General features: G+C 49.1%; 1 protein-coding gene across 5 annotated transcripts in view; it reads right to left on the reverse strand.

The window, feature by feature from the left end:
- The window catches only part of LOC116952449 (plastin-3-like), a 93,975-nt gene that overhangs the window by 16,785 nt on the left and 50,921 nt on the right, over nucleotides 1-26,269 (reverse strand). For 4 of the 5 annotated variants that reach the window (XM_032971806.2, XM_032971802.2, XM_032971803.2 and 1 more), the window contains 7 exons: nucleotides 8,725-8,819; nucleotides 8,023-8,186; nucleotides 5,237-5,366; nucleotides 3,780-3,912; nucleotides 3,104-3,185; nucleotides 1,983-2,148; nucleotides 825-967 (listed from right to left, as the gene is read on the reverse strand). In XM_032971806.2, the coding sequence (XP_032827697.1) occupies nucleotides 825-967; nucleotides 1,983-2,148; nucleotides 3,104-3,185; nucleotides 3,780-3,912; nucleotides 5,237-5,366; nucleotides 8,023-8,186; nucleotides 8,725-8,791 (885 nt within the window). In that variant the 5' untranslated portion in view covers nucleotides 8,792-8,819. Of the gene's footprint in view, nucleotides 1-824; nucleotides 968-1,982; nucleotides 2,149-3,103; nucleotides 3,186-3,779; nucleotides 3,913-5,236; nucleotides 5,367-8,022; nucleotides 8,187-8,724; nucleotides 8,820-25,950; nucleotides 26,065-26,269 lie in introns of those variants that run through there. The other variant, XM_032971805.2, reaches the window with a different exon arrangement.

Raw genomic sequence — 26,269 nt, forward strand, 5'->3', positions numbered from 1 at the left:
ACACCTCGTAAAAGACCCAACGCAGAAGATCCCTGGTTTTAAAATTCCACGAAGCTCATGGTCCACCTCTAAACCGCGTTCGTACAAACCACGACAAATGTGGATACCCGATGCACAAACGGAAAATTAAAAACTCTCTGGCGCTTGACTGGGGTCATCCGGAACAGACCGAACAACATATAACGATGCAATGCCAAATGCATGAATACGAAGGGGATATGACAGTAATACACGCCGCTGTTCCTCACACGACTATCTGGCTTGAGACCACCTGAATGGGACAGTGCGGTTGTCGCTGTGCATCGACATTGGCTGTAAAGGAAGTAGAAGAATACACGCAGCAGACTTTGGAAACGTGACTGGCAAGAGAATACAACCCTAAAAAAAATATATATACTAAAACTGTTTTTATTTTACCAGATAAGGCCCACCGAGCTACATAGCTCTTTTTCCGAAGTGACCTGGCCACAATTGATAGCTCAAGGGAGTGGCTTATTTTATGGAAATTTATAGCAGCCAAATACTCTCAACGCATGTTTCTAAATGTGGAGGCTAAAACCGAAAATCCACGCGGCCATGGGAAGCGAGACACGCAAACTCCAAATGTACAACAGACGTCAGGGTCGGAATGGAACCCACGACCTCCTCCTGCACACCAGGTGAGGTAGCCAACGCCTCGCCCACCGCGGCGGCGCCCAGAACACCTTGCCGTTCGGCGTGAATTGGGGGGCAGAGGAGGGGCTAACGGCGGGGCGACGGTAGCGGCCCCGTGCGAGAGCGCCAAGAGAGGCGCCGCCGCCCCTGACCCAAGCACCAACGCTCACCTTGATGTCCGAGGAGAAGTTGGAGATCTTGTTCCAGCCGGCATTCTCCAGGTGGTGGTTGACCCAGCGGAGGAGCAGCTCCTCGGGGGAGAGCTTCATCAGCTCCTCCAGGCTCTCGCCGTCACGCAGCAGAGCGATGAGGGCTGCGTGACACGCGTCGGTGGGCAAATGCTCAAAAATGCAGCGCCCTCCGCCCCTGTGTAGCCCACACAGCGATGCTTGGGGCAAGTGATGTCGGCGAGCACCTATCAGGATCCATACTCTTTGGTTCTATTCGGTAAAGTCACGTAGGTGTTGTGGCCGAAACGACGTGATTTTTGTTGTTTTATTTTTTACCTACGTGACTTTACCGAATAGAACCAAAGAGTATGGATCCTTGCAGTCACGAAAGCTTTAAATCTAGAACCTATCAGGATCGGCACGGCGCACGAGGCGGCGCTGTGGACAGGAACAAACTCGGCTGCCATTGCCTTTCACGTGGTGACGTTTACACACCGCACCCAGTACTCATTTAAGGCTGATACAGGCGAGAGAGGGGTGGGTGAGTTAGGCACGAGAGGCGGGCGAGAGGGCGGGTGTAAGGGGTGAGTGAGTGAGTGGGGTGGGTGAGTGGCTGTTGAGTGGGAGTGGCAAGTGGGAGAGGTGAGCAAGGCGGCTCACCCCCGTTGCGGGTGAGTGGGAAGGTGAGTGAGAGGGGTGAGCGAGTGGGGTGGGTGAGTGAATGGGGTGGGTGGGTCGCTGTGAGTGAGTGGAGAGTGGTAGAGCCAAGTGGCTCACCCTCGTTGTGGGTGAGTGAGAGTGGTGAGTGAGAGTGTGGGTGAGCGAGGTGGCTCACCCTCGCTGTGCGTGAGTTAGAGGGGTGAGAGTGGAAAGTGAGAGTGGTGAGTGGCAGTGAGTGGGTGAGCGAGGTGGCTCACCCTCATTATGCGTGAGTGAGAGCGATGAGTGAGTTGTGAGTGAGTGGTGGTGAGTGAGAGTTGTGAGTGGTGGTGAGTGAGAGTGGTGAGTGAGAGAGTGGGTGAGAGAGTGGGTGAGAGAGTGGGTGAGCGAGGTGGCTCACCCTCATTATGCTTGAGTGAGAGCGATGAGCGAGTTGTGAGTGAGTGGTGGTGAGTGACAGTGGTGAGTGGAGGTGAGTGGCTGAGCGAGGTGGCTCACCCTCGTTGCGCGTGAGCTCGATGTCTGCGAAGAGGCCGATCTTGATGATCTGCCACAGCAGGCCCAGTACCAGGTGGGGCTTGCCCTCGCGCAGATCCTCCGCGCCGATGTTCACCACGTGGCAGCCGATCGCCGATGCCGAGTTCAGCGCCAGGTTCAGGTTCTCCTGCGGGCGAGGCGAGCGGCGGTCAGCAGCGCAGAGACTCCCGGTCAGCGCACAGCACACGGCACATAGCACACAGCACCAGCACATAGCACGCAGCACCAGCACATAGCACACGGCACATAGCACACAGCACGAGCACACAGCACCAGCACACAGTACTTAGCACCAGCACACAGCACACAGCACCAATCACATAGTACATGGCGCTCAGCACAAGGACACAGTACTAGTATGCAGCACTAGCACCAAGCACATAGCACACAGCACTAGCACATGGCACATAACACACAGCACTAGCACATGGCACATAACACACAGCACTAGTACACAGCACTAGCACATAGTACACAGCACTAGCACATAGTACACAGCACTAGCACATAGTACACAGCACTAGCACATAGTACACAGCACTAGCACATAGTACACAGCACTAGCACATAGTACACAGCACTAGCACATAGCACACAGCACTAGCACATAGTACACAGCACTAGCACATAGTACACAGCACTAGCACATAGTACACAGCACTAGCAGCAAGCACACAGCACTAGCACATAGTACACAGCACTAGCACATAGTACACAGCACTAGCACATAGTACACAGCACTAGCACACAGCACAAGCAGCAAGCACACAGCACTAGCACACAGCACAAAGCACGCAGCAGACAGTGCAGCGCATAGAAAAAAGTGTGCAGCACACAACACCAGCATGTAGCAGCAGCACACAGCAAACAGCACACAGCAAACAGCACACAGCAAACAGCACACAGCAAACAGCACACAGCAAACAGCACACAGCAAACAGCACACAGCAAACAGCACACAGCAAACAGCACACAGCAAACAGCACACAGCAAACAGCACACAGCAAACAGCACACAGCACTCGCACTGAGCACAGAGCACTGACGACAGAGGCACGACGGCCCGTCGCCAAGGACACGGACCTGGATGGTGAACGGAGTGAGCTTCTTCTTGTTGATGGTCCTCTCGTCAATGGTGTCCGGCACCGAGTGGTTGATCATCTTACTGGAGAACACAGCAGGACAGGCACTCTTCACTCCGCTGGACATCGACTGAGCCACCGCTATCAACATAATTATTATAATAATAGAGGTGTACCCCGATATACAATCACTTGCTTGACAAAGATTTGCTACGACGTTCGTCATAAATTAAATGCTTTTTTTTTTGGTTTACACCTCGTTTGATTCGTTATTACTCGTGGTGGCCAACGGGAGGAGGGGGGGGGGAGGCAGGCGCTCAGTGTGCCCCCCTCCCTCAACATCGTGTGAGAATCTCCAGCAGGAGGGAGTTCCACAAAGTGGGGGGCCAGCAGGAGGGAGTTCCACAAAGTGGGGAGGAGAGCACCAAAGTAAACCCCCGGATCATCCCAAAAATGCAACCAAGATCGACATGTACATCAGTCACAATATAAATAACGCGATCTAACCCAAAAACCTTTATTGTGAATAATATTGGTCGCGAAAGCCTACGTGTTAAACAACATATTGTTCTTGCAGCTGCTGCTGCTGCTGCTGGCAGGTGCCACAGGCGAGAAGGACTGGCCGTGACGGCGGTGCTGGTGGCCGGCACCTGCAGGCCGTGCTGCGGCGCTCTCACCAGAGGACGATGCCGTCGCCCATGGCCTGGAAGAGCGCCTCCGTGTTGGGGTTGGTTGGCAGCACGTGCCGGCAGTCCGGGTCCGACTCCAGGGCCTTGTTGATCCAATTCACAAACGCAAACTTCTCTTCCTCTGCACCGTACGCCCGCCACACAAGCGCACGGAGTGAGCGCGCGGCAAGAGGCGGCCGCGTGGTTACACAGGGTGCCCACACTGGCCTCCGTTACACGAGCAGTCGGCCAGCGTCGCGGCGGAGGAGGTGCTCGGTGTAAGCCAGCGGGAGAGGCCACCCGAGGTTCAAATCTCACCTTTGGCGAGGCTCACATATTGGCCTCGTCCGCACTGAGTGTGCAAAATGATAAATGACTTGGAGTTTGATATTTCACGTTCTGTCATTTGGCCAAGCCGAGCTCTTTTGGTGGCGAGATGTTAACTACCTCGCCTGGTATGCAGGAGGTCATGGGTTCGATCTCGACCCTTACGCATGTATATTTAGAGTTTGTGTGTTCTCTCTCCAAGTGGTTGTGTAGACCTTTGTCCGGGTCCTCTGATTTTTTTTTCCCCCCACATTTTGAATCAACATGCATTTCGAGTATTTTGACGCTAATAATTTCCAAGCGATGATAAGCTACCTCGTTGAGCTATCATTTGTGGCCAGGTCGCTTCTGAAAAAGAGTTGTAAAGCTCAGTGGGCCCTTACCTTGTAAAATATATAAATCTATTTTAAAAACTAGTCTTCTGCACAGCTGGAGGCTGTGGTAAGACAGGCCCCTTGAGGGTCCTTAAAGGGTGTTGGCTAAATTCACTTCCAGGATGTGTCCTTACGTTACAGTGTAGAAATGTTCAGTTCCTTGATTAATTCTACTGGGTGTTAAGACTCAAGGGAGGCCTGGGTTTTACCAATACAAATACCATAATAACAAACAGCGCGCAGCAATTTGAAAGTGACGTCAAATAACCTACACAAGGCACGACCGGATCATAAAATGAGTTGCATTGGCGGGGGGGGGGGGGCGGCGTAGCGAACAGATTCAGAACCAGTGAGTTGGAGAGTGAAACGTCTAGCAGCGGCTCGTAAACTTGACCTGTGCTGGCGAGCCGTGCTGGTGATCAGCGTCAGTGTGGCCACTGTTTGTGGGGCAGCAGTCGTGCAGTGATCAGCGCACTGTGCTACGAACCCAGCGAAGGCGACTACGATTCCCCTTCACGGCCAACACCGGCGACGGTTATCTGAAATGGTCTCCGAGGTCAAACTCAGCCTCGAATGAGTACTTGATGTGGTGGTGCGGTGTGTGTTAAACATCGCCAGCCGGCCGTGGTGCTGGCCACCCACTCCCTCGTGCGCCGTGGCGGCCATCATAGGTTGCTCGCTAACTCGCACCCGCTCCAACAGCCCGTTGGGAGGCTACATGGCAGGGGAGATCTTTGTCTAGCACCGACGCTGACAGGAGCGCACCAGAGTAGGAGTGCTGCGTCCCTGCGCTGGACAGCTCCGACAGGCCACCCATGGCACAAATGCCCTCCTTCTTGTTGATGGCCCGGCGGAACGTCTTGCTCACCTCGCTGCTCTTCAGCCCGTGGAAGATCTGGCCAGACGGGGGGGGAGGAAGGGTTGAATTCGGCAGACACCCAGCATGAATAGCTGGAAAAATGGGGGAGAAGGGAGACGGGGTGGACTCTGGATACTACACCACCCTGTCTTGCACATGGTAACCGTTATGTTCTGTTTGATTACATTATTCATCCCCCCCCCCCCTCCCCCTTAGATACGCTGCTCGTGGTCGTTACCCCTAGCCCGGACACTCCCCTCCTTAGTTCACTAATCTTGAGGGTGCATTAATCCTGGCCTGTTACACGTTATCTGTTGTTTTTCCCTCCGTTTAAAAATCCCCACTGGATTCTGGGTAAGGCCCACTGAGCTGTATAGCTCTCATTTTGGAAGCGACCTGGCCACAACGAGAGCTCAACGAATTGGCTAATCACGTGGAAATTTATTGATGCAGCATATGGAGTGAAAACCGGAGGACCCAGAGAAAAATCCATGTGACCACGGGGAGAGAGACACGTAAACTCCAAATACACAGGCATCGGTCAGGATCGAACCCACGACCTCATGTACAGCAGGCAAGGTAGTTAACATCTCGCCACCGTGGCACCCTAAATCAACGCGTGACCACAAGCTCAGCGTCCATAAAACACAACAAAACACGTGGCCGTCAACTGTAACCACGCAATGACGTTGATCGTAGAAATGCAGGCGAGTTCAAAAAAGTTTTCATACATCCAAATAGAATGAATATAATTGTGCTATTTTCCATTTTAAAAATAAGAACATAACATGCCTCCACTTTTAACATTGACAGTACATTAATTTAAAACACATTTCACACAAAGGCGTTCACAGGAATGGAGCTTATGCCATGTGCTGCGATGAGGCTTATGTCCTTGTAATAGCACATTGGTTATACATTGTTCTTAAATAGGTGTTTAATCACACAGCACAGCAGCTCACACAAAGCACACGTTGTCACCACACAAACAAATCGTGGCTTTAGTCGCGAAAGTTAAGCCTGGGACTGACAGGTGGCCGGAGAGAGGCTCCATACTCCGGTGCAGAATAGATAAGCGGACGATACTCCTCCTTCCAATGTCAAGAATCAGAATCTTTATTTATCCTGGAGAAATCCGGTGAGCTATGAAGCTCTTTTTCACAGATGTCCGTTTGCCCACATACAAAACAGAAGTATCTGTTACACTATCCCTCAGCTCCACGGCCTTCTGAGAGTGCAATTTCCAGCAGTATTGTTTCAAGACAAGCAAACTCTGGACCGGTTTCGACACGCAGTGTCTCATGAATCAATGCCGGTGAACTTCAGTACAGATGAACACCATCGTGCTGGTACAGGATGGAGTTCACCCGTGACTGGAGTAAGGTGTATGAACAAGCAGCGTTTAGACAAAAGACATGCAGGGACAACGAACTGTAGAATACACAACAGAAAACACAGCTGGGTTATGGGTAAAAACATCGTGGCACGAACTGGTTTCCAAAGAAGGCATCACTTGAGACCCAATAATATTTTATAAGTGTACGACAGGCTTCCCTCACTCTATGCAGGTTCTGGTTGTGCGATTACAGGCCATATATACGACGAACCTATTTCTACCCAAATCTCACTATCTTACTACCGTTTAAATTCACTCTTCATGCAGCTATGCGGTCGGAAGCGGCACAATATTGTGTACCTTGTGTACTGTGTGTGTACTGTGTGTGCACCGTTTGTTCTGCATGTGTACTGTATGGTGTGTGTACTTTGTGTACTGCGCGCGTACTGTGTGTGTGTGTACTGCGTGTACTGTGCACGCTACTCAGCAGGCACAGCTGTCTCCTCGTGCGATTTCGCTTTGTGCGCGCTTTTTTTTTTTTAAGCATCTACCACTGCGACTACCACCGCGTAGAGCGAGGGAAACCTGCAGTTGTTGCGTTCGTCAAATTTCTCTCGCGAGCGTCTTTTTTGCACGTAGGCAGAGGAAGCCAGGGTGCCAGGGTAACACCAGGCAGGAAATGACACTCAAGCTCTGCACGACACAGGAGCTTACGTGCGGCTCTTCACCTCCTCTCGAGGCACCGCCTCTTTGTCCGGCAGGCGAGTGCCTGGCACACACCAGGAACCTGCGTGAGCGCCAGCCCACCCCCCAGCATCGACGTCACCCGACGGTCGGTTTACCACAAGCTCGACCCGGTGAGCTCTTAGCGCGTCTCTCGCATCTCGCAAATATATTTTGTCTCTTCATCTATTCAGCCTGGCTTAGAGGGGATTTGAGTTTGGGCTCCGCGCCTCCCGAGCTCCCGAACGAACATCACACGAAATATGCATGCTAGGAATTGTGTTTATGATTATTATTATTATCATTAAGGGAGCCCTTTGGCTTTTACTCAAATGCAAATAAACTAGCAGGCGACAGCCAGAGTGAGGTGGCTGTCACCCGATGTGGCTGGTTGTAATTACCGACGAAACGTCGCGAACTCGAATTGTAAATGTTGTGGGCTTACTCTCCAACACACCGGTGTGCTGTTCTAGTAACGAATTACCAATCTTTGTTTACGTGACAAACATTACTGATTGGCTGTGTCGGGTGGCGGGTTTAACGACCCCTTACTGCACCTACATCACGCCGAAATGTAGCCATACCTCCCACCCCCCCTTCCCCAACCCCCCCCCCCCATCGCCGAATCCTTACCGACACAAACTCCTCGAAGCTGATCTTGCCATCCCGGTTGGTGTCGCTTTCGGACATGAGGTGGGTGATGATCTCGCGCACCTTGTAGCCGGGCAGCGGCAGATTGGCCTCCTTGAAGAGCTCCTGCAGCTCATAGTCATTGACGTAGCCATTGCCATCCATGTCTAGGGGCACGGGGGCAGGTAATTAGGGCACAGAACCCAACAGTGTTCTTCACTCATGAGGGGCACCGCGGTGGCGAGATATCGCCTGGTATGCAGGAGGTCATGGGTTCGATGCCGACCCTGACGATGCCTGTTGATCCGGATTTTCTCTCCGCATTTGGAATCAACGTGCGTTTAGAGTATTTGGCTGCAATCAATTTCCACGTGATAAGCCACTTCGTTGAGCTATCATTTTTGTGGCCAGGTCGCTTCCAAACAAAAGAGCTACGTAGCTCAGTGGGCCTTACCGAGTAAAACAGAAAATAGCAGCCAGATACTCTAAATGCACGTCGACTCGAAACGTAGAAGGTAAAAGCCCGGAGGACCCGGAGAGAAATCCATGCGACCACGGGCAGAGACACACAAACTCCAAATATAGAGGCGTTGGGGTCAGGATCGACCTCCTGTATACCAGGCGAGGTAGTTAACATGTCCGAGCCGCCGTTGACGAACAGCACGACTGAACCCTGTCCCGCTGCGATTGCACGCACGCACTCACCAACTTTGGAGAACGCCTCCCGAAGCTCCTCCAAGTCGTCCTTGGAGATGATTGCCTTCTTCGCCATCCTGCTGCTGCTGCTCCACTACTCTGCACTGCACGCACCAACACGGGACACGGACATTGCTCGTTCAGCCCGGGGCCACAGGGTTGTTTCACGAGTGCCCCTTTAAAGTCGATGTTATTTCCCGCTCAAATTATATTCTGTCGTTGTGTACGGCGGCAATACGTTCAGGAGCTAGATGGTTTGTGGCCCATCCCCCCGCACCTCCGATTAGAAAGGTTGGCCACGTACATTCAGAAAGAAGTTCAACATACAGACAATGTAAGGGTCTTCTGGCCACGACAAAAGGGCTTCAGACTTGATGTTGTTATTCTATTCTTCCTCCGTTGAAGGAGTACAGACCACAGTCATTTACAATATGGTTCACAGTTTACTAAATGGTCCAGCTTAAAAAAAGGCAGTAGTGGAGATTCCTCATTCCTACGGCAGGGAGAGTGGCAGGGGGCAGGAGGTCTATCCATAGGACAACCAATATGAACTTCTGCACCAATTGGTACATATGTAGTGACATCGCGGATGTCACTGTGTAATGCCGGCTCTCGAGAGGCACGGCGTGCGATGTATTGACATCGCGGCCACCACTCACATGTGGGTGCAGTACCGGCCCTGGAGGGGCTTGGTGAGCTCTGACCGACAGCGCTGGATGGCACCACGCTCTGCGTGCAGTGCCGACCCCTACAGGACGGGGTGTCAGGGTGTCGGCCACGGGAATGGGGTTCCCAAGGGCCATGGCACTCTGGTTGACCCTAGAGGACACGTGACCGGTAAAGTCTACACAGGGGCCCCAGGTGGGGGCTAGGGGTGGTCACGTGACAGGGTCGAGATCCTGCTCGAGGATTCTAGAAGGTGGTCGTGGCTAAGGGCGGAGCCAGCCCCGCCACAGAGGATATAAGCCGGGTCCCCGAGAGGGACCGGCTGCCGTTGTTCATCCTGAAGAATCTACGTTATACATCCTACAAGAGTCACCAACACGTGGACCGGGACCCAAGCTAGGGTCCGGTGTGTCGCAGCTAGTTCCAGTGTAATTAGTGTAGCTAGCCTGGTAGTCCACCACAATAAGGTTGTTATCTTGTGCGTTGGTTTTAATAAATGTGTTGCCTCCAAAAAGTACGTGTGCAACTCCGTTGAACTCACTACGCGGGAGAGATGATGAGCCGAGTCATCCCACCTCCAACCAGGATTTGAACTCGTAACCTTCTGGTTGTGGGCCGCTCGGTCTACCATGGAGCCACCTGGCCGGTTAAAGCTGCAGTAGGCCAGCATTTGCATCCCCATGCTGGTGGTAACAAAGACAAAGATCTCCTATATAGCCTTCAACCGACTGTTGGGGCAAGTGCCGTTAGCGAGCAGCTACGAGGGCAGAACGGTACCCCGAGGGGATGGGTGGCCAACACGCCGCCCGACCGCCTTTGTCTCCCCAAGCGGCGATGTTTACACACTGCACCAGATACTCATGTAAGGCAGAGTCGACCTAAAGGAGGCCTAGGACCAGTTCAGGTAATCGTCACTGGTGGTGTCCATGAGCAGGAATCGAACTCTGGTCGCCGGGTTTGTAGCACAGTGGGCTGAAGTGTGTGGTAACACACACACACAGACACACCAGCAACTCATTCCATACTCTGGGTCACCCAGGACAAGTCGCAATACTAATTACTTCCGATTCTAATTAACACTGATGTAAAACTATCCATGCTAACACAGGCTAACATGCAAAGCTGTCATATACATACAACACTTCACGTAGGGACAGCTGCAATTAATCACTAGCAGGTGCTAATTAGGAAAGTTAGTGATGTGCTGCTTCATTCACGTACATTTATTAATTTTGCTCACGATAGACGGCAGTGAGTTGCGCGCGTGAAAACAAATTATTTAGAATATCTGCAATTTACCGTATATGCAGTTCATAAGCGAACGCCACACTCGGGCTCACGAAGCAAACGAGAATGTATAAACAGGGCAGAAAAACCTGAGAAATTACACGAAAAAAACCTGTCAACTTTAAACAAAACAAGGAATGGATTCCTGAATCGACTCACGATCCCACTCACTGCGGTGCCCAATCACTAACCCCAAGCTGCTGCACAGCATCTGTAATGTAACACGTGGCAGCAACCCCACATAATGAACGCGCGTGGACATGGTTGAATCCAGCACAGTCCGTGCAGGCCAACACTCCCGAGCAATTGGCTAATGACATCGTTGGTCGCAAATTAAATCCTGGGCAATGGTCAAAATCATCGGCAATTCCTCGCCCGATGAGGCCGCACCACTTGGCGGTGAGTCTACAGTAGTTGTCATCTGGTGAGACTTGGGGACACTGTCATAGACAAATGGAATTGCCACCACCGGCTCAGGGCTGACAATGCCGAGACGACGGAAAAAATAAAAAAACATTTTGGCCCAATTAGGCGGAGTACGAATTCTCACTGAACGAAAATAGAGTTCACACAGCTGTGCCCCAAGCCGTGACCCGGTCTGCCAGAGACCCACGGTGATCCCACAGTAACCGCACGCCGACCCCATAGCACAGCAGCTGAACACAGATTGCAGCACCGGGCAAACCCAACGGGCGCCACGGGACGACGTTCACGCCGTGCCGGGGGTTGTGCAGCGTGAGACCGCCGACGCCCCGCATCGCAACACCATGTGTGTGCGAGGCTTAACGGCAAAACGTGGGGCAGATCCGTCAACACCGCGGACTCGCAACTGCTTTTAAAACGAACGTCTCGCATGAACTTGGTGGGAAACGTGAAACGAACAACAGCCGCTCTGAAAACCCAAGCAGTGCGCGGCCGAGTTTAGCAAAGGTCACCAAGTTCTGCCATGGTTAAAGAGGAACCTTTTTATTTACATCGCAGATAACAGGATGATAGCGAAGAACACAAACAATTGGGACGGCAGCCAATGTGGTGATCCAGCGCCAACAAATTGCCCAAACTCTGTGATCCTATGAACGTGAATGCGTCATTGACCGATTCACGAGTGTTTACACGTGGCATTGAAACCAGACCACCCGGAGAAAACCCAAGCAATGCACGGGGAAGCATTATCCCACACAAACCAAACTGTCCACTTTCCTGCTGTACTGTCGTCTCCTGGTGAGCCAGGGTACGACTCCTCGGCGCCCACTGGAAGGGAGTTTCACAACATTTGAGTGGCGATCCAACAACCCTCGCCTCCAGTGCAGGATTAATGGCCACGTGCAAAGCCAGCAACGAAAAGAACCAATAAGATCGTGGGCGGTGACTTGACCGAGCGGTATCGTGTTTTGCCGCTTCTTGCAGACGATGTTCATGGTTCGAGTCCCACGGCCACCCTGGTTAACGCTGGGGGTTGTTCTACCCAAAGGTTTGTCCGTGACGTAATTCAAAAGAGAGTATGGCACACGTGCCGGAGTCGTGGTACAGGTTTGCCAAATAAATAAATAAAACTTTAAGTGCCCGCAAATTACATGCGGCGATTATCGCCTCCCCTATAAACCTACCCACACTCGGCGACTGTCTACGAAATGTATCGCCTTCTTTCGTAATAGCCTGGCGCGCTGTTAAGTATGGGGTGAATATAAAATGTACTCAATTATCTTACGGGATTCAAATGTCAGCCAAGGTGAACTTGGCCCCTTCATGCCTCCAAGGTCAGACACGTGAGCATCAGCTGCTGAGGCTGCGGCACCCATTGGATGGAAATTGGAGTGTTCGTCCAATGGAAGCCCCTTGGCATAGAGGAATGTGGTGTTTTCACCAATGTTTCAGATCATCTTCCAGTAAAGATGAGCACTGATTAAAACTATTCTAGGCACGAGGAACGTGTATAACAAGCTGGGTACTGTGCACCTAAAGCATGCAGTCACAGTTATAAGATATTACAGTAAATTATTACATAATTACATTTAAACTCTTCATAAACCAAGTCCACACCTGAGCACACAGTTACGTAACCCCTGGTTGTGTACATGACGCAACCAGTTGCTTACAGCAGATGCAGACTCGACTATCAAGCAACAATACGCTCAAGCGATCGTCACGTGCTGCACATTCGTGAACTGTGATTGGTCGTAACGATGCCGAATGCGCCGCTTAATTTGAGACATTCTCCAAACTACTCGCAGGCGATTTAAGTTGCGCGAGCGATTGTGCGAGCGATTTGGTTTGCGCAACTGCTTGGCTTGGTTCAAGTGTGGAGCCGGCTGGCTTTACACCCGTTAGATGGGGGTGGGGTAGTGTAAGGTCGGCCAATTAGCGGATTAGAGGACTCCTCATTGCACTGCCAACCAATTACAGCATTCCCTAGTTATTCGCGAAATTGATATCCCAGGTTTTGGCTATCTGCGGATGGCATCTGGAACTCTACACGACTGCATGGACGGAGAGAAAGAGATTGATGAGAGAGAATGTGATGAGAGATAAAAGATTTCGTAGACCAATATCATGATCGACTACATTTGCAATTCACGAGCATCTCCAGTAGGTACCCATCGCGAACGAGGTAATACTGTACTCCAGTCATGACCAGTGGGTAGATTATAGAGCTGGGAAGAGCCAGACAACAGGAGAAATGTGATAAGGCCAACAAAAACTGGTACAGATGTAGTTTAAAATATGTATGTTATGTTAATACATAAAAGATGGCACGACATTGTAGCCTTGAACATGTCTGACCTTACAAATGAATAAGCTAAGCAACCTGCTCTAATTTATCTTAAGTTTCATAATTCTACTCACACCCACTGATGAGAATGACCCAAGGAAAGCAATTTGAGACTTTATTCAGAATGGGAAATGTAACTTTACCAAACTCTTCTAAATATAGGGAATGATGCACGGTTTGCTCACGATTATGACACTCCACTCTCCACCCGCACCTCCGATTAGCGCCGTTGGCTACATACGGTGTGACAGAAGTTCAACATACATGCACACATCCGCGAGCTGACTTTATTAAGCCTCAAGATCAACCTTGGACTTCGCTTTTAAAATGTCTTTTGAGTTTGTGCCATTCAATCAGCGCACCCATAAGCCGAGCAGCTGTGCTCTTACCGAGCAGTCGGCCTACCTGCTGAGAAACTATTGTTTTATTTTACCAGGTAAGGTAAGGCCCAACTCTTTTTCAGAAGTGACCTGGCTATCACAAACGATAGTTCAACAAAGTGGCTTATCATCTGGAAATGTATATCACCCAAATACAGTAAAGCCTTGGATTGCGAGCATAATTCGTTCCGGAAACGTGTTTGTAATCCAAAGCACTCGTATATCAGTTGTGATCACGTGACGCTCGGCAGACAGAGCATATACGTACTGCTCGTATTGCAAGACCCTCGCTCGTTTATAAAATTAATATTTATTTAAAAAATTTGCTCGTCTTGCAAAACACTCGCAGACCAAGTTACTCGCAATCCAAGGTTTTACTGTACTCTCAAGCGCATGTGGAGCGAAAAACTGGAGAAAGCCCGGCGAAAAATCCACACGACTACAGGGAGAGAGAGAGAGACGCGCAAACTCCAAACATACAGCAGGCGTCAGGGTCGGGATCGAACCCACGACGTCCTGTATACCAGGCGAGGTGGTTAACATCTCCTAGCCACCGAGGCGTCCCATCTGGCCATGGCCCGCTTCTTGAGTTATGCTCAGGGGTCGTGGTGTCTGCAGCAGCAACAGCAGCTGCAAAGAGAACGCTACAGCGCAGCGACGTCCACGTAACCTCAACGCCGTAGTGACAGTGAGCGAGCGCCACGCGAGACGCCTTGGTGACGGCTGCACAATAAGAAAGCGAGCCTCCAGACACCGCCGGCGCAAGTTGCGTTGTGACTCCGTATCCGGTCGTTTGGGATTCCAAATCCTTGGGTTTTTACAGCATGGGCAGAAAGATTGTTTCTGTCGTGACGAGGCAATGGGCAGTGTTTGCTGCTGCTGCTGCTGCTGCCTCAGCATCCCTATCAACCCTGTAGGGCTTAAAGAGCGCTCGCCGCTTGGTCAGTACGTGGTCGATGTCTCTTCGGGCATGGAAGTCATTTGAGATCCATGTAGCTATCCTTCAGGGCACACCACGAGCCAAAAATCGAAAAGATAATCCGACGACGTCACGCCCAATTACCGACGCATTGAAGTAAGAATGTTGAAATAATTGTTCAAATCTTCTGTGGTTCTTTCGGTAAAGTCACCACGTAGAATGAGAATAAAATAATAAAATAAAACAATAAAATTCTCACGACGTTTCAGCCACAACACAAGTGGCCTTCTTCAGGTCCCGACAGGTTTGTTCCTTTCACCTGAAGAAGGTCACTTGTGTTGTGGCCGAAACGTCGTGAGAATTTTGTTTTATTTTATTATTTTATTCTCATTCTACGTGACTTTACCGAAAGAACCAAAGAAGATGAATCCTTGCAGTCACGAAAGCTTTAAATCGAAAAATTGTTCAAATGTTAAACAGTTTTTCGTATTAAATTTACCATTTCTGCTATTTATTCGTTTTTAGTTTCATTCGTGATTGCTGTTGCTGAGTGTCTACTGCAGTGACTCGTACAGTGTTTTGAGATCCTTGATGAAAGGGGGCTTTGTATCCTGAATTATTATGATTATTATACAACCGTGAGAGCTGGCAATAGCGACGGTACGTTAGATCCAGGACTCGTTTATTTACCGGATCCACAGCTTACAGGCAGATTATCAGATACCCTGGTGCATTCTGGTAGTAGGATTCGCAGATAATCACAGAAATGGAAGAGTATACCCCTCCCACCCCCCCCCCCCGTGTTACATCTTGGGGCGTGAGTGCAGCGGCGAAACACGGGGAGGTCCCGGGGATCTTATAGTTCCCACCGCCTCCCTCTGCTGCTGCCGATTGTTGCCCGGCACTGTGGTGGAGTTGCATTGGAACCAGACGGATGGCATTTCTCTGGTAGCAGCGAAGGACGCTGCTACCACTGTGACCGGAGACAACAGCAGCTCCGTCTCTCACTGCCCTAACTCTGCACGACACAATCACAGTCACTCTCAAGCACGGTCACTATATATAAACTACATCACACTCAATCACTATACAATCACTAAATACACATAATTACTGTCAGTTCTTTCGGTAAAGTCACGTTGAAGGGAAGCAATAAAGTAATAAAATATATATAAAACAATAAAATTCTCACGACGTTTCGACTGCTTGTGTTGCAGTCGAAACGTCGTGAGAATTGTATTGTTTTATATATATTTTATTGTTTCCCTTCAACGTGACTTTACCGAAAGAACCAAGAATATGAATCACTGCAGTCACGAAAGCTTTAAATCAAAATATGACTATTTTTAACCACAGTCACTCTCCAAATCCCCTTTCCACTGCTAGTCAGGGTGAAGAGCTAGAGTCTGTTGCTGCTCGTGTTATGGGTGAAGAGCTAGAGTCTGTTACTGCTAGTCAGGGTGAAGAGCTAGAGTCTGTTACTGCTAGTCAGGGTGAAGAGCTAGAGTCTGTTACTGCTCGTGTTATGGGTGAAGAGCTAGAGTCTGTTACTGCTAGTCAGGGTGAAGAGCTAGAGTCTGTTACTGCTCCCCACATCGTATCTTGTGCCCGTGCTGCTAGCAGAGGGAGTCGCTACCAGAGTAACTGCGTGGTCCTGAGCAGCGCCAAGCATTTTTCCGCTTGCCATCGGCAGGAAGTTCACGCGAAAAAACTTCACGCGGTGGTTCGACCCCGAAGCAATTTTGCTTTGATTTCGATCAAGATTCCTGGTTCTGCAAGTACATACCAGATTGTACAGGCGGGTGTAAAGCGGTACTCGGGCAGAACAGCACACTGTTACCACAGACTGCGCTGGAAATTGAACCACGTGGACAGCAGTGCTCACGAGAATGTTTCGACACGCGATGGCAGTGGCGACTGCACTGGAGACGAGTCCAGAGGATGAAGCCAGCAGGTTATAACTTGCTGTGATTGCACAATGAGTTATTTGATAAGGCCATCATAGGTCGCTCCCACGTGCTGTCCCCCATCTCTCGCCCCGGTTCAACTTTATTCAGTTGAACCAGGTGAGAACTCAAGAGACCACGAATGGTCTCATTTTGCAAGCGTGACCTAGTGTGCCAGTAGGGGGCGATGATTGATACGTATAACCCCAATTGAGTGACGTCTGGGGGGGGGATCTTTAATGTCCGATGTTAAGGGGACGGTGCGTGGTATCATTACATTATTACACCAGCGGTAACAATTTAAATCAGAGCGGCCGCTGGATTTGAACCGTGAACTTCTGCAAACAAACGACGCATGTGCTAACCACTAGGCCATGTTACCACAAAAGACCCGTCCTAAACGGATCCTTTATTTCACTTAAGTAAATGAAGAAGACGATCAATATACTTCCTTCGCATATCTGTTCCACGAGATGACCGCACATGGGACTAGAGTTTCCTCCCCATAAGCGCTCATTAAATGGAGTTGGCAAAGCATGCCAATACAGGACACGCAGAGCTTGGGATATTTCTGATGCAGGTTCTGGCTGCTTTCCCGCATTACCGGTGGTCTCCCGTGGCTACGTGCAAAAAAAATGCGCGTTACAAATTTCTATTTGGGGTCGCCACAGTCAGCAGATGTTAACGACCTCGCCTGGTATACAGGAATTCATCATCTTTGGGTCTTTCGGTAAAGTCACGTAGATGGTTCAAAGAAAATAACAAAACTACAACGTTTCGATGGCAACACAAGCGATCGTCATAAGGAGGAAAGCAGAGGAAAGCTGCTGAATGCAGACTGTGTTATAGGGTGTAGTACTAGGGTCATAGACGAAGTGGGCGGGGCTAGTGATGTTAATGTGAGAGATTTTAGCGTGTTAATGTGAGAGATTAGCGTGTTAATGTGAGAGATTAGCGTGTTAATGTGAGAGATTAGCGTGTTAATGTGAGAGATTAGCGTGTTAATGTGAGAGATTAGCGTGTTAATGTGAGAGATTAGCATGTTAATGTGAGAGATTAGCGTGTTAATGTGAGAGATTTTAGCGTGTTAATGTGAGAGATTTTAGCGTGTTAATGTGAGAGATTAGCGTGTTAATGTGAGAGATTGGCGTGTTAATGTGAGAGATTAGCGTGTTAATGTGAGAGATTAGCGTGTTAATGTGAGAGATTAGCGTGTTAATGTGAGAGATTAGCGTGTTAATGTGAGATCGCAGAGCCACCGTGAGGGAGAGATCGGCGTCCATAGGTGGCCACGTTGGCGCGAGAAATTCAACCTGCTCATGTGAAATCGGAGAGCCGAGGCTTACGAGAAAAAAAAATGTACATCGGAAGGTGGCAGGAAGGGAACATTACAGCCAGTTATGACGTAAACTGGTTGATAACGTCCTTCCAATGATTTCTAAGTTTGAACCCATCTTCTCGGTTAAAATTGTGTCTGTCTATATATATGGATGGCTTCATGAATGAATCTTTGTTGATAGCCAGTGGGTTTGCAGAGTACCTTCGTCTTAGAGAAATACATTTCGTGTGAGCCCACCGCATTAAAACAATGATCAGCCACGGCCGAGGTATTGGTCCTACAGTGTTTCAGATCTGCCTTATGTTGACGAACACGGTCTGAAACATGTCGCTTAGTTTCCCCAATGTAACTACTGCCGCAGACACAGCTTAGTTTGTATGTCAGGGATCACATCCTTCATAGATGGGATCAGATCAAGAATTGTATGTACTGTGTTAAATCGAACCTGGATCTTGGGTTTGTTCATTATTTTGGAAATATTTATGGTGACCCCTGCTATGTATGGAAAGGTGATGGTTTGGATTGGATCCTCATATGGTTCTTTCCCAGTGGTTGGGGTGATAGCTTTATGGATTGTGTAGACTGAATATCTATTCATCTCGAGAGCTTGGTGTACGTGTTCCAGTTCACTGGCTCGGTGATGATGGTCGGAAATGCATTGAGCTCTGTGGTGGAGTTTTGATGAGGGAATTCTTCTGAGATAGATGGTGGTGGGAATCAGGTTTTAGGTAGGCATCCGTATGGGTGGCTTGTCTAAAATATCTAGTTCAAATCGGAGCAATCTTACTCTCTCTGAGATCAGGGCTAAGCCGGCCCTGAACAAGATCCGTTTAGCATTAGGAGGTGTGAGAGCAGCAGATGTCAGTATAAAGGCGATCAGTATTACCTTAGTGTCGCGGCATCTCTTCAGAAATGTGAGTGACTCGATGAGATAATCCTCAGAGATGAGCCTCAGAGAGAATAAGATTGCTCCGATTTGAACTAGATATTTTAGACAAGACTCTCCTGAAATCACAGTTAACATTGCCGGAGAAGATGTCTACATCTGATTGGGAACATGTAGATAAGATGACAGCCTCTTCAGCCACCTCAATGTCAGCTAAATGCACAGATAACCTGATTTCCAAGTTCAACCTCCTTTCCAAGAAGAAGCCAGATCCACACGTTAAAAAGTTAGACGTTGACAAGATTGTTATCAATCAGAGTAACAGTCCAATTTCAGACAGCCTAAAATCGGTTCTAGCTAAAGGGTTGAATTTCGCAGTCACCCCTAAACACATCCCAGTGGATGATATCATTGCCCAGATTTACATAGCCCTTAAGGGTTTGGGACACATTACTTCAGACGTGGCAAGATTGGAAATCGCTGCAATCCTGAAAAACACTAAAACACCTATTAGCAACATCGGTAATGATGAGCGCTTTGAGCTTTCTCAATTAAAAAAGAGAGATGACATAGTCCTTCTCTCAGCCAAACAAGGGCAATGGCCACAGTCATCATGGACATACCCACCAACAATAACAAAATTCAGGACCTACTTAATGATGGTAGATATACAAAATTAAAAAAAGATCCCACCAACAGCCTCGTTATGAAAACCAACAATATCATTACCGATTCGACATGTTTAATCGAACCAACCAAGCGATTTTCCTTAAAACCCTCTGCTGCTAGACCACCCAGATTTTATGGCTTACCAAAAATCCATAAAGAAGGTAAACCACTTCGGCCTATCGTCTCCACCATTGACTCACCCACCTATAAACCGGCCCGATTTATGTTTGAGACCTTACAACCATTCAATGGTAAGACTGCCTCAGCTGTACTTAACTCAGCTCACTAAGTATCATTAATGAAGGACATCTCACTATCTCCAGGTGATTTGCTTGTTAGTTTCGATGGAGTCTCTTTGTTTACCAAAGTTCCTGTGCCTGACACCATTGCAATCATTGAAGATTAGGTCCAACAAGGACTGAATGCTGATGTACCGGCCCTGGTGAGACACTGCCTCACCAACACTGACTTGACCTGGAATGGAACATTCTACAAACAAGTTGAAGGTACCCCAATGGGTTCTCCCTTATCTCCAGTTGTAGCCAATATTGTAATGGAAAAAATTTAGACAGATGCCATCCAGACATCCACCCTACGTCCTTCCTTGTGGAAGAGGTACGTATATGACACGTTCGTCATCTGGCCACATGGCCTACCAGCTCTGAACCAATTCCTCAACCACATAAATTCCATACACCCAGCCATAAAATTCACCATGGAGGTGGAAAAGGATGGCAAGCTACCATTCTTGGATGTTTTAATCGAAAAGAGACCTGATGGCTCAATGGGACACTGTCTACAGAAAAGCCACCCATACAAATCCCTACCTAAAACCTGACTCCCACCACCATCCATCCCAGAATAATTCCCTCATCAAAACTCTCCACCATAGAGCTCGATGCATTTCCGACCATCATCACCTAGCCAGTGAACTGGAACACATACACCAAGCTCTCAAGATGAATGGACATTCAGACTACACAATCCATAAAGCTATCACCCCAACCGTTGGGAGAGAACCACCTGAGGACCCAATCCAAACCATTACCTTGCCATACATAGCAGGGGTCACCAAAAATATTTCCAAAATAATGAACAAACACAAGATTCAGGTTCGATTTAACACAGTACATAAAATTCGTGATCTGATCCCATCTGTCAAGAATGTGATCCCTATTTAAAGCTTTCGTGACTGCAATGATTCATCTTCTTTGGTTCTTTCGGTAAAGTCACGTAGAATGATAATAAAATAATAAATTGATAAAATAAAATAACACAATAATATTCTCACGACGTTGTGTTATTTTATTTTATCAATTTATTATTTTATTATCATTCTACGTGACTTTACCAAAAGAACCAAAGAAAATGTGATCCCTGACATACAAACTAAGCTGTGTCTGCGGCAGTAGTTACATTGGGGAAACTAAGCGACATGTCTCAGACCGTGTTCGTCAACATAAGGCAGATCTGAAACACTGTAGGACCAATACCTCGGCCGTGGCTGAACATTGTTTTAATGCGGTGGGCACACGAAATGTATTTCTCTACGACGAAGGTACTCTGCAAACCCACTGGCTATCAACAAAGATTCATTCATGAAGCCATCCATATATATAGACACAGACACAATTTCAACCAAGAAGATGGATACAAACTTAGCAATCATTGGAAGGACGTTATTAACCAGTTCATGTCATAACTGCCTGTGATGTTACCTTCCTGCCACTTTCCGATGTAAAAAAAAAAATTCACCATGGTTTCGGCTCTCCGATTTCACATGAGCAGGTTGAATTTCTCGCGCCAACGTGGCCACCTACGGACGCAAATCTCTGTGTCACAGTGGCTCTGCGATCTCCCATTAACACGCTAATCTCTCACATTAACACGCTAATCTCTCACATTAACACGCTAATCTCTCACATTAACACGCTAATCTCTCACATTAACACGCTAATCTCTCACATTAACACGCTACTCACTCACATTAACACGCTAATCTCTCACATTAACACGCTAATCTCTCACATTAACACGCTAAAATCTCTCACATTAACACGCTAATCTCTCACATTAACACGCTAATCTCTCACATTAACACGCCAATCTCTCACATTAACACGCCAATCTCTCACATTAACACGCTAATCTCTCACATTAACATGCCAATCTCTCACATTAACACGCCAATCTCTCACATTAACATGCTAATCTCTCACATTAACATCACTAGCCCCGCCCACTTCGTCTATGACCCTAGCACTACACCCTATAACACAGTTTGCATTCAACAGCTTTCCTCCGCTTTCCTCCTGATGACCATCGTTTGTATTGTCATCGAAACGTCGTAGTTTTGTTATTTTCTTTGAACCATCTACGTGACTTTACCGAAAGAACCAAAGATTATGAATTCCTGCAGTCACGAAAGCTTCAAGTCAAGATTTGGTATACAGAAGTTTGTGGGTTCAATCCCGACTCTGACCCCTGTAAATTTGGAGTTTGCGTGTTCTCCAGGTCCTCCGGTTTTTCCCTCCACATTTAGAAGCAACACGCATTCAGAGTTTGTGGCTGCTATAAATTTCCAAGTGATGATAAGCCACTTCGTTGAACTATGATTTGTGGCCAGGTAGCTTCTGAAAAAAAAAGCTATACATCTCTCTGTGGGCCTTTCCTGGTAAAATAAAAAAAAATATGCTTCGTTTAAAAATTTAGTTCACTGAAGCCGTATTTTGGACTGTAATTTGCATGAATGACGACGCTATATACATTTAGAACAGCGCTACCATGATCTCAGTGACGCTGTTGCAGCATTGGCACAAACACAAGAGCCTGCTGAGCCACCCAAGTGTATTGCGTATGCTGGCATCAGCACGAAGCTCCCTCTGACACCAAGCGAAGCCGACAGGCGAATACTGTCGGTTAAGATGCGAGGAAAAGCCTCGACCGAGGCTAAATGTATGATACGCACAAACACACACGCACGCGCGCAGCGAGAGAGCTTCCCACACACGCTTGCAAGTTCGTGCCCTGCACGTGACCCTCCCACAGTCCAAAGTGACTTCCTGCTCAAAATGAGCGTCGATGCACTGGTGCTCATCTCGAGCAAAGACGGTCGCCGCATTGCGCGTTTTCAGATGCACTTCTGTGGGACCGCCTGGACCGCTCTACCTTCCGATGTTAGGAAGCTCACTGGAGCTATGCACTTTCACATCATCTAGATTTAAAACGAATTTCTTCAGAACTGCGTTGTGTTCAGTTTGTTGTCCTTCCCCCGCAACTCCGATTAACGGGGTTGGCTACGCACGGTGCAAAAGAAAGTTCAATGCAAGCACATCCATCTTCATTTTAACAGCTCTGAGCCAGTGGGTGGAAATGCCACGTTCCTACGGCGTGAGGGCGAGTCTATCCACAAGATAACCACTGTTGACCTCCTCACAAAGCCCTGCTTTATTTTATTGACCGCGAAGGGCTGATGGGCCGAGTCAGCTGAGCAACGTCTCCGCCACAACCCCCAGAGGCGTGTCGTCTCTTTATCCCACCGATCCTCGCCTTCGTGACACGCCACAGCAGTGGGGACGCAATTAAAAAAAATCGCACCACATTCAGTCCCAAAAATCGTAAAGACAACGCGTTGTTACTTTCTGGACATGGCAGGACTCGTCAAAATCATAGCAGGCGTCCAAACAAAATTGAGCAGACATTGAACAGCATTACAACTAGAGAGATATTTATACTGTATATTACATAGACGGCACGCCCAATTGAATGCGTTGTTCTAAAATTGGATTTCCTCTCTGGGGCAACACTACGGAAGGGTTACGTGTATTATACTGTGTATGCTAATAGTCTATCACACCAGGCGAAAAGCGTCATGCGACTCAACATCTTTTAAACAAGGTGGACAGGGTAACCAATTTAATAACATTGTTTATTGATTGGGTCATAAAGGGGTTTGAGAAATAATTATTTTTTATGATTTTCAATCCCAAAATCATGTGCTGCTTAACAGCATAATAATGATGGCATCATCATAATAATAATGATGCTATCATTATTATTACTCTGCCTGTTTACCCAAGAAAGCCTCACTGTCGCTCAACTTCTTTTCAGGAGGGTCCTGCCAAGCTATTCTCCGTAGTAGACGGTGCTGCTGCTGCTACTGCTGCTGTATGCGATCCTAATCGAGTGATTTGGTGGCAAATTGTTTCAGCATTGGGATGGTTTTGCCCAATGGAGTAAAACTGGAGAACCCAGAAGAAACTCATGCAGAACAGGGGGGGGGGGGGGGGAGAGAGAGAACACAGAGGTTGGCTTCGTAGCACGGCTTGGCTACGTACGGTGTGAAAGAAGTTCAACATACATACAAACTCCACACAGAGCAGGGATCCAAGTTGGGAACCAATCAAGACCCTTCTTGCCAAGGCCGCCCATGGGGGGGGGGTAGGGCCTGTGGCAAATCCCACCGTGTTGGCCTCCCCCGACGCCTTTAAACTAAACCGGAAGTGTTACATCCGACACCGTGGCGTCGAAACATGGGGCCCCCCACCGCGCGGGGCCCTGGGCAGTCGACCACGATTCGCCATACTACCCTAGGGTAACTGTGCCACAACTGCCAACCAAACGTTACGACACCCACAGTATTGGATGCGGTGATGCGGCCGATGAGAAACGCGACTGCTGCACCTTTGCCGTATTTCACGGCGGGTTCTTTCATCTTCGACCATCGCTGTCCCCCAAAATAATAAAGGCAAGTTCCTTGGCAACTTCACATACGCCAGCCACCTCAATGGGCTCACACACACCTGGTTAAATAATGCGCATGAATGATTGGACTATTGCACAGACGCACGCAAACACACGCGCGCGTGTGTGTGTGTGTGCATGAATCGCTCATATTGGCTTAATTCTATTTCCTTGAATAATCTGCCTTGACTGAAGCTGCCGTCTAAAGGGCCCAAAACGTCGAGCGGCCAGCAAAAAAAAAACAGGACTTAGCTAAAGGGTTATAACAATTAGCCAACTGACAGCAAAAGGCCTCCCTCCTCTACAAGTACGAAGTGAAATGAATGAATCAAGACTAACGTGGTATTTGACAAGCAGGTGGCGCTGGAAGGAGAGATTTACACGTTCTCTACAGACAGCGCCGGGTGGCCAGGCTGTGTCAAACTGTCCACACCCTGCAAAGTGACTCAGCAGCAAGCAAGCAAGCAAACTGGCCCTGAACGGTGCCAGCTATTCGAACCGCATTTTTTTTATTTTTTACAAGGCGAGAGCCCGCCGAGCTAAAAAAATATATTTTTCAGAAGCGACCTGGCCACAAAACGACATCTCAACAAAGTGGCATATCATCCAAATAACTCTAAATTTATAGCAGCATCCAAATACTCTTAAATTTATAGCAGCCATAAATGTGTGGTTGGAATGGCCCCTGGGATACAGGAGGAGCGAGCAAGCGTCAAGTCTGTAACTTCGGTGAGCTGGTTTCGCCGACGAAGACGTTACCGGGATTCAGCGCCGCAGCAGCAACAGCAGCAGCGGGAAGCTTAGGGAGAGAGAGGTGGGTGGGGGGGGAGTGTCCCGGGAAACACTCCCCGAGCACAACAGCTGGCACAGCCACGAGTAGAGGGAAACAGCAGCAGCAGCAACAGCAGCAACAGGAGGAGCCGCACTCACAGCACGCCCGGCCCCCACACCCCCCCCCCACGTCCCTTGTGGCCTGTCTGGATTCCTGCGCCATGATGCAACACGCCTGAACACAGACATCCGCACGAACCCACACCAACGAACACACCAAGACACTGCACGAACACTCGCACGTCCCACACACACTCCCATCCTAACAGACGCACAACATTTCCTGTACCGACATACAAATATGCCCCGTGTAGCCCTAACAGACCGCTGGGGCAAGTGCTGTTCGCGAGCACCTACGAAGGCCGGCACGGCACACGAGGGGGGTGGGTGGCCAGCACCGCGCGCGTCCGCCTTTGTTTCCCCAGTGGCGATGTTTACACACCACACCAAGTACTAATTTGAGGCTGAGTCAACCAAGGGGAGGCCCAGGACCGGTTCAGATAATCGTCACTGGTGTTGACTGCAAGCGGGAATCGAACGCAGGATTTGTAGCCACTCCCCCATGCTAACAGACACACAAACATTTCCCGTACCTGGCGTACACACGGAACATCACCTGCATGAGCACAAACGTGCGCACGGTGACGTCGTATGCCCACGCCACGTTTTCACACAAAACACCGCCGCGTTTACCCGCACACACAGAAGGAACGAGGCCGGGATTCAGACCGCGAGCCGCGCGTGGGCTCGCGATCGGTACAACCCTAAAACCTCAACGCCTCAACCACGAGAGACCCACCTCGGATCGCTCCGGCGAATGCCGATGTCTGCCGCACGCCAAAGCGTCGTCTGTCCGTTTCTCAACCAGCTCGTTGCGCCGTGCTTCTTACTTTCACTCAGACCACACCCCGCCCCCCACCCCCGTGGTTGAGGCAGTGCGCGCACGCACGCGCACACGCACACACACACACACCTGTGTGCCTTTGTGACGTCAGAGGGGACAAGCAAGCAATTGTTTTTTGCCTGCTGTGAGGAGGATCCAACGCTAAGCCGGGCAGTGAAATGGCTGGGAAATGGCCGCACGAAAAGCTTCCACTTGGTGTTCACAAATCGGCAGG

This window comes from Petromyzon marinus, chromosome 47 (genome assembly GCF_048934315.1).
Source record: "Petromyzon marinus isolate PM22_M1 ecotype Great Lakes invasive population chromosome 47, UKy_Petmar_22M1.pri1.0, whole genome shotgun sequence".
Lineage (NCBI taxonomy): Eukaryota > Metazoa > Chordata > Hyperoartia > Petromyzontiformes > Petromyzontidae > Petromyzon > Petromyzon marinus.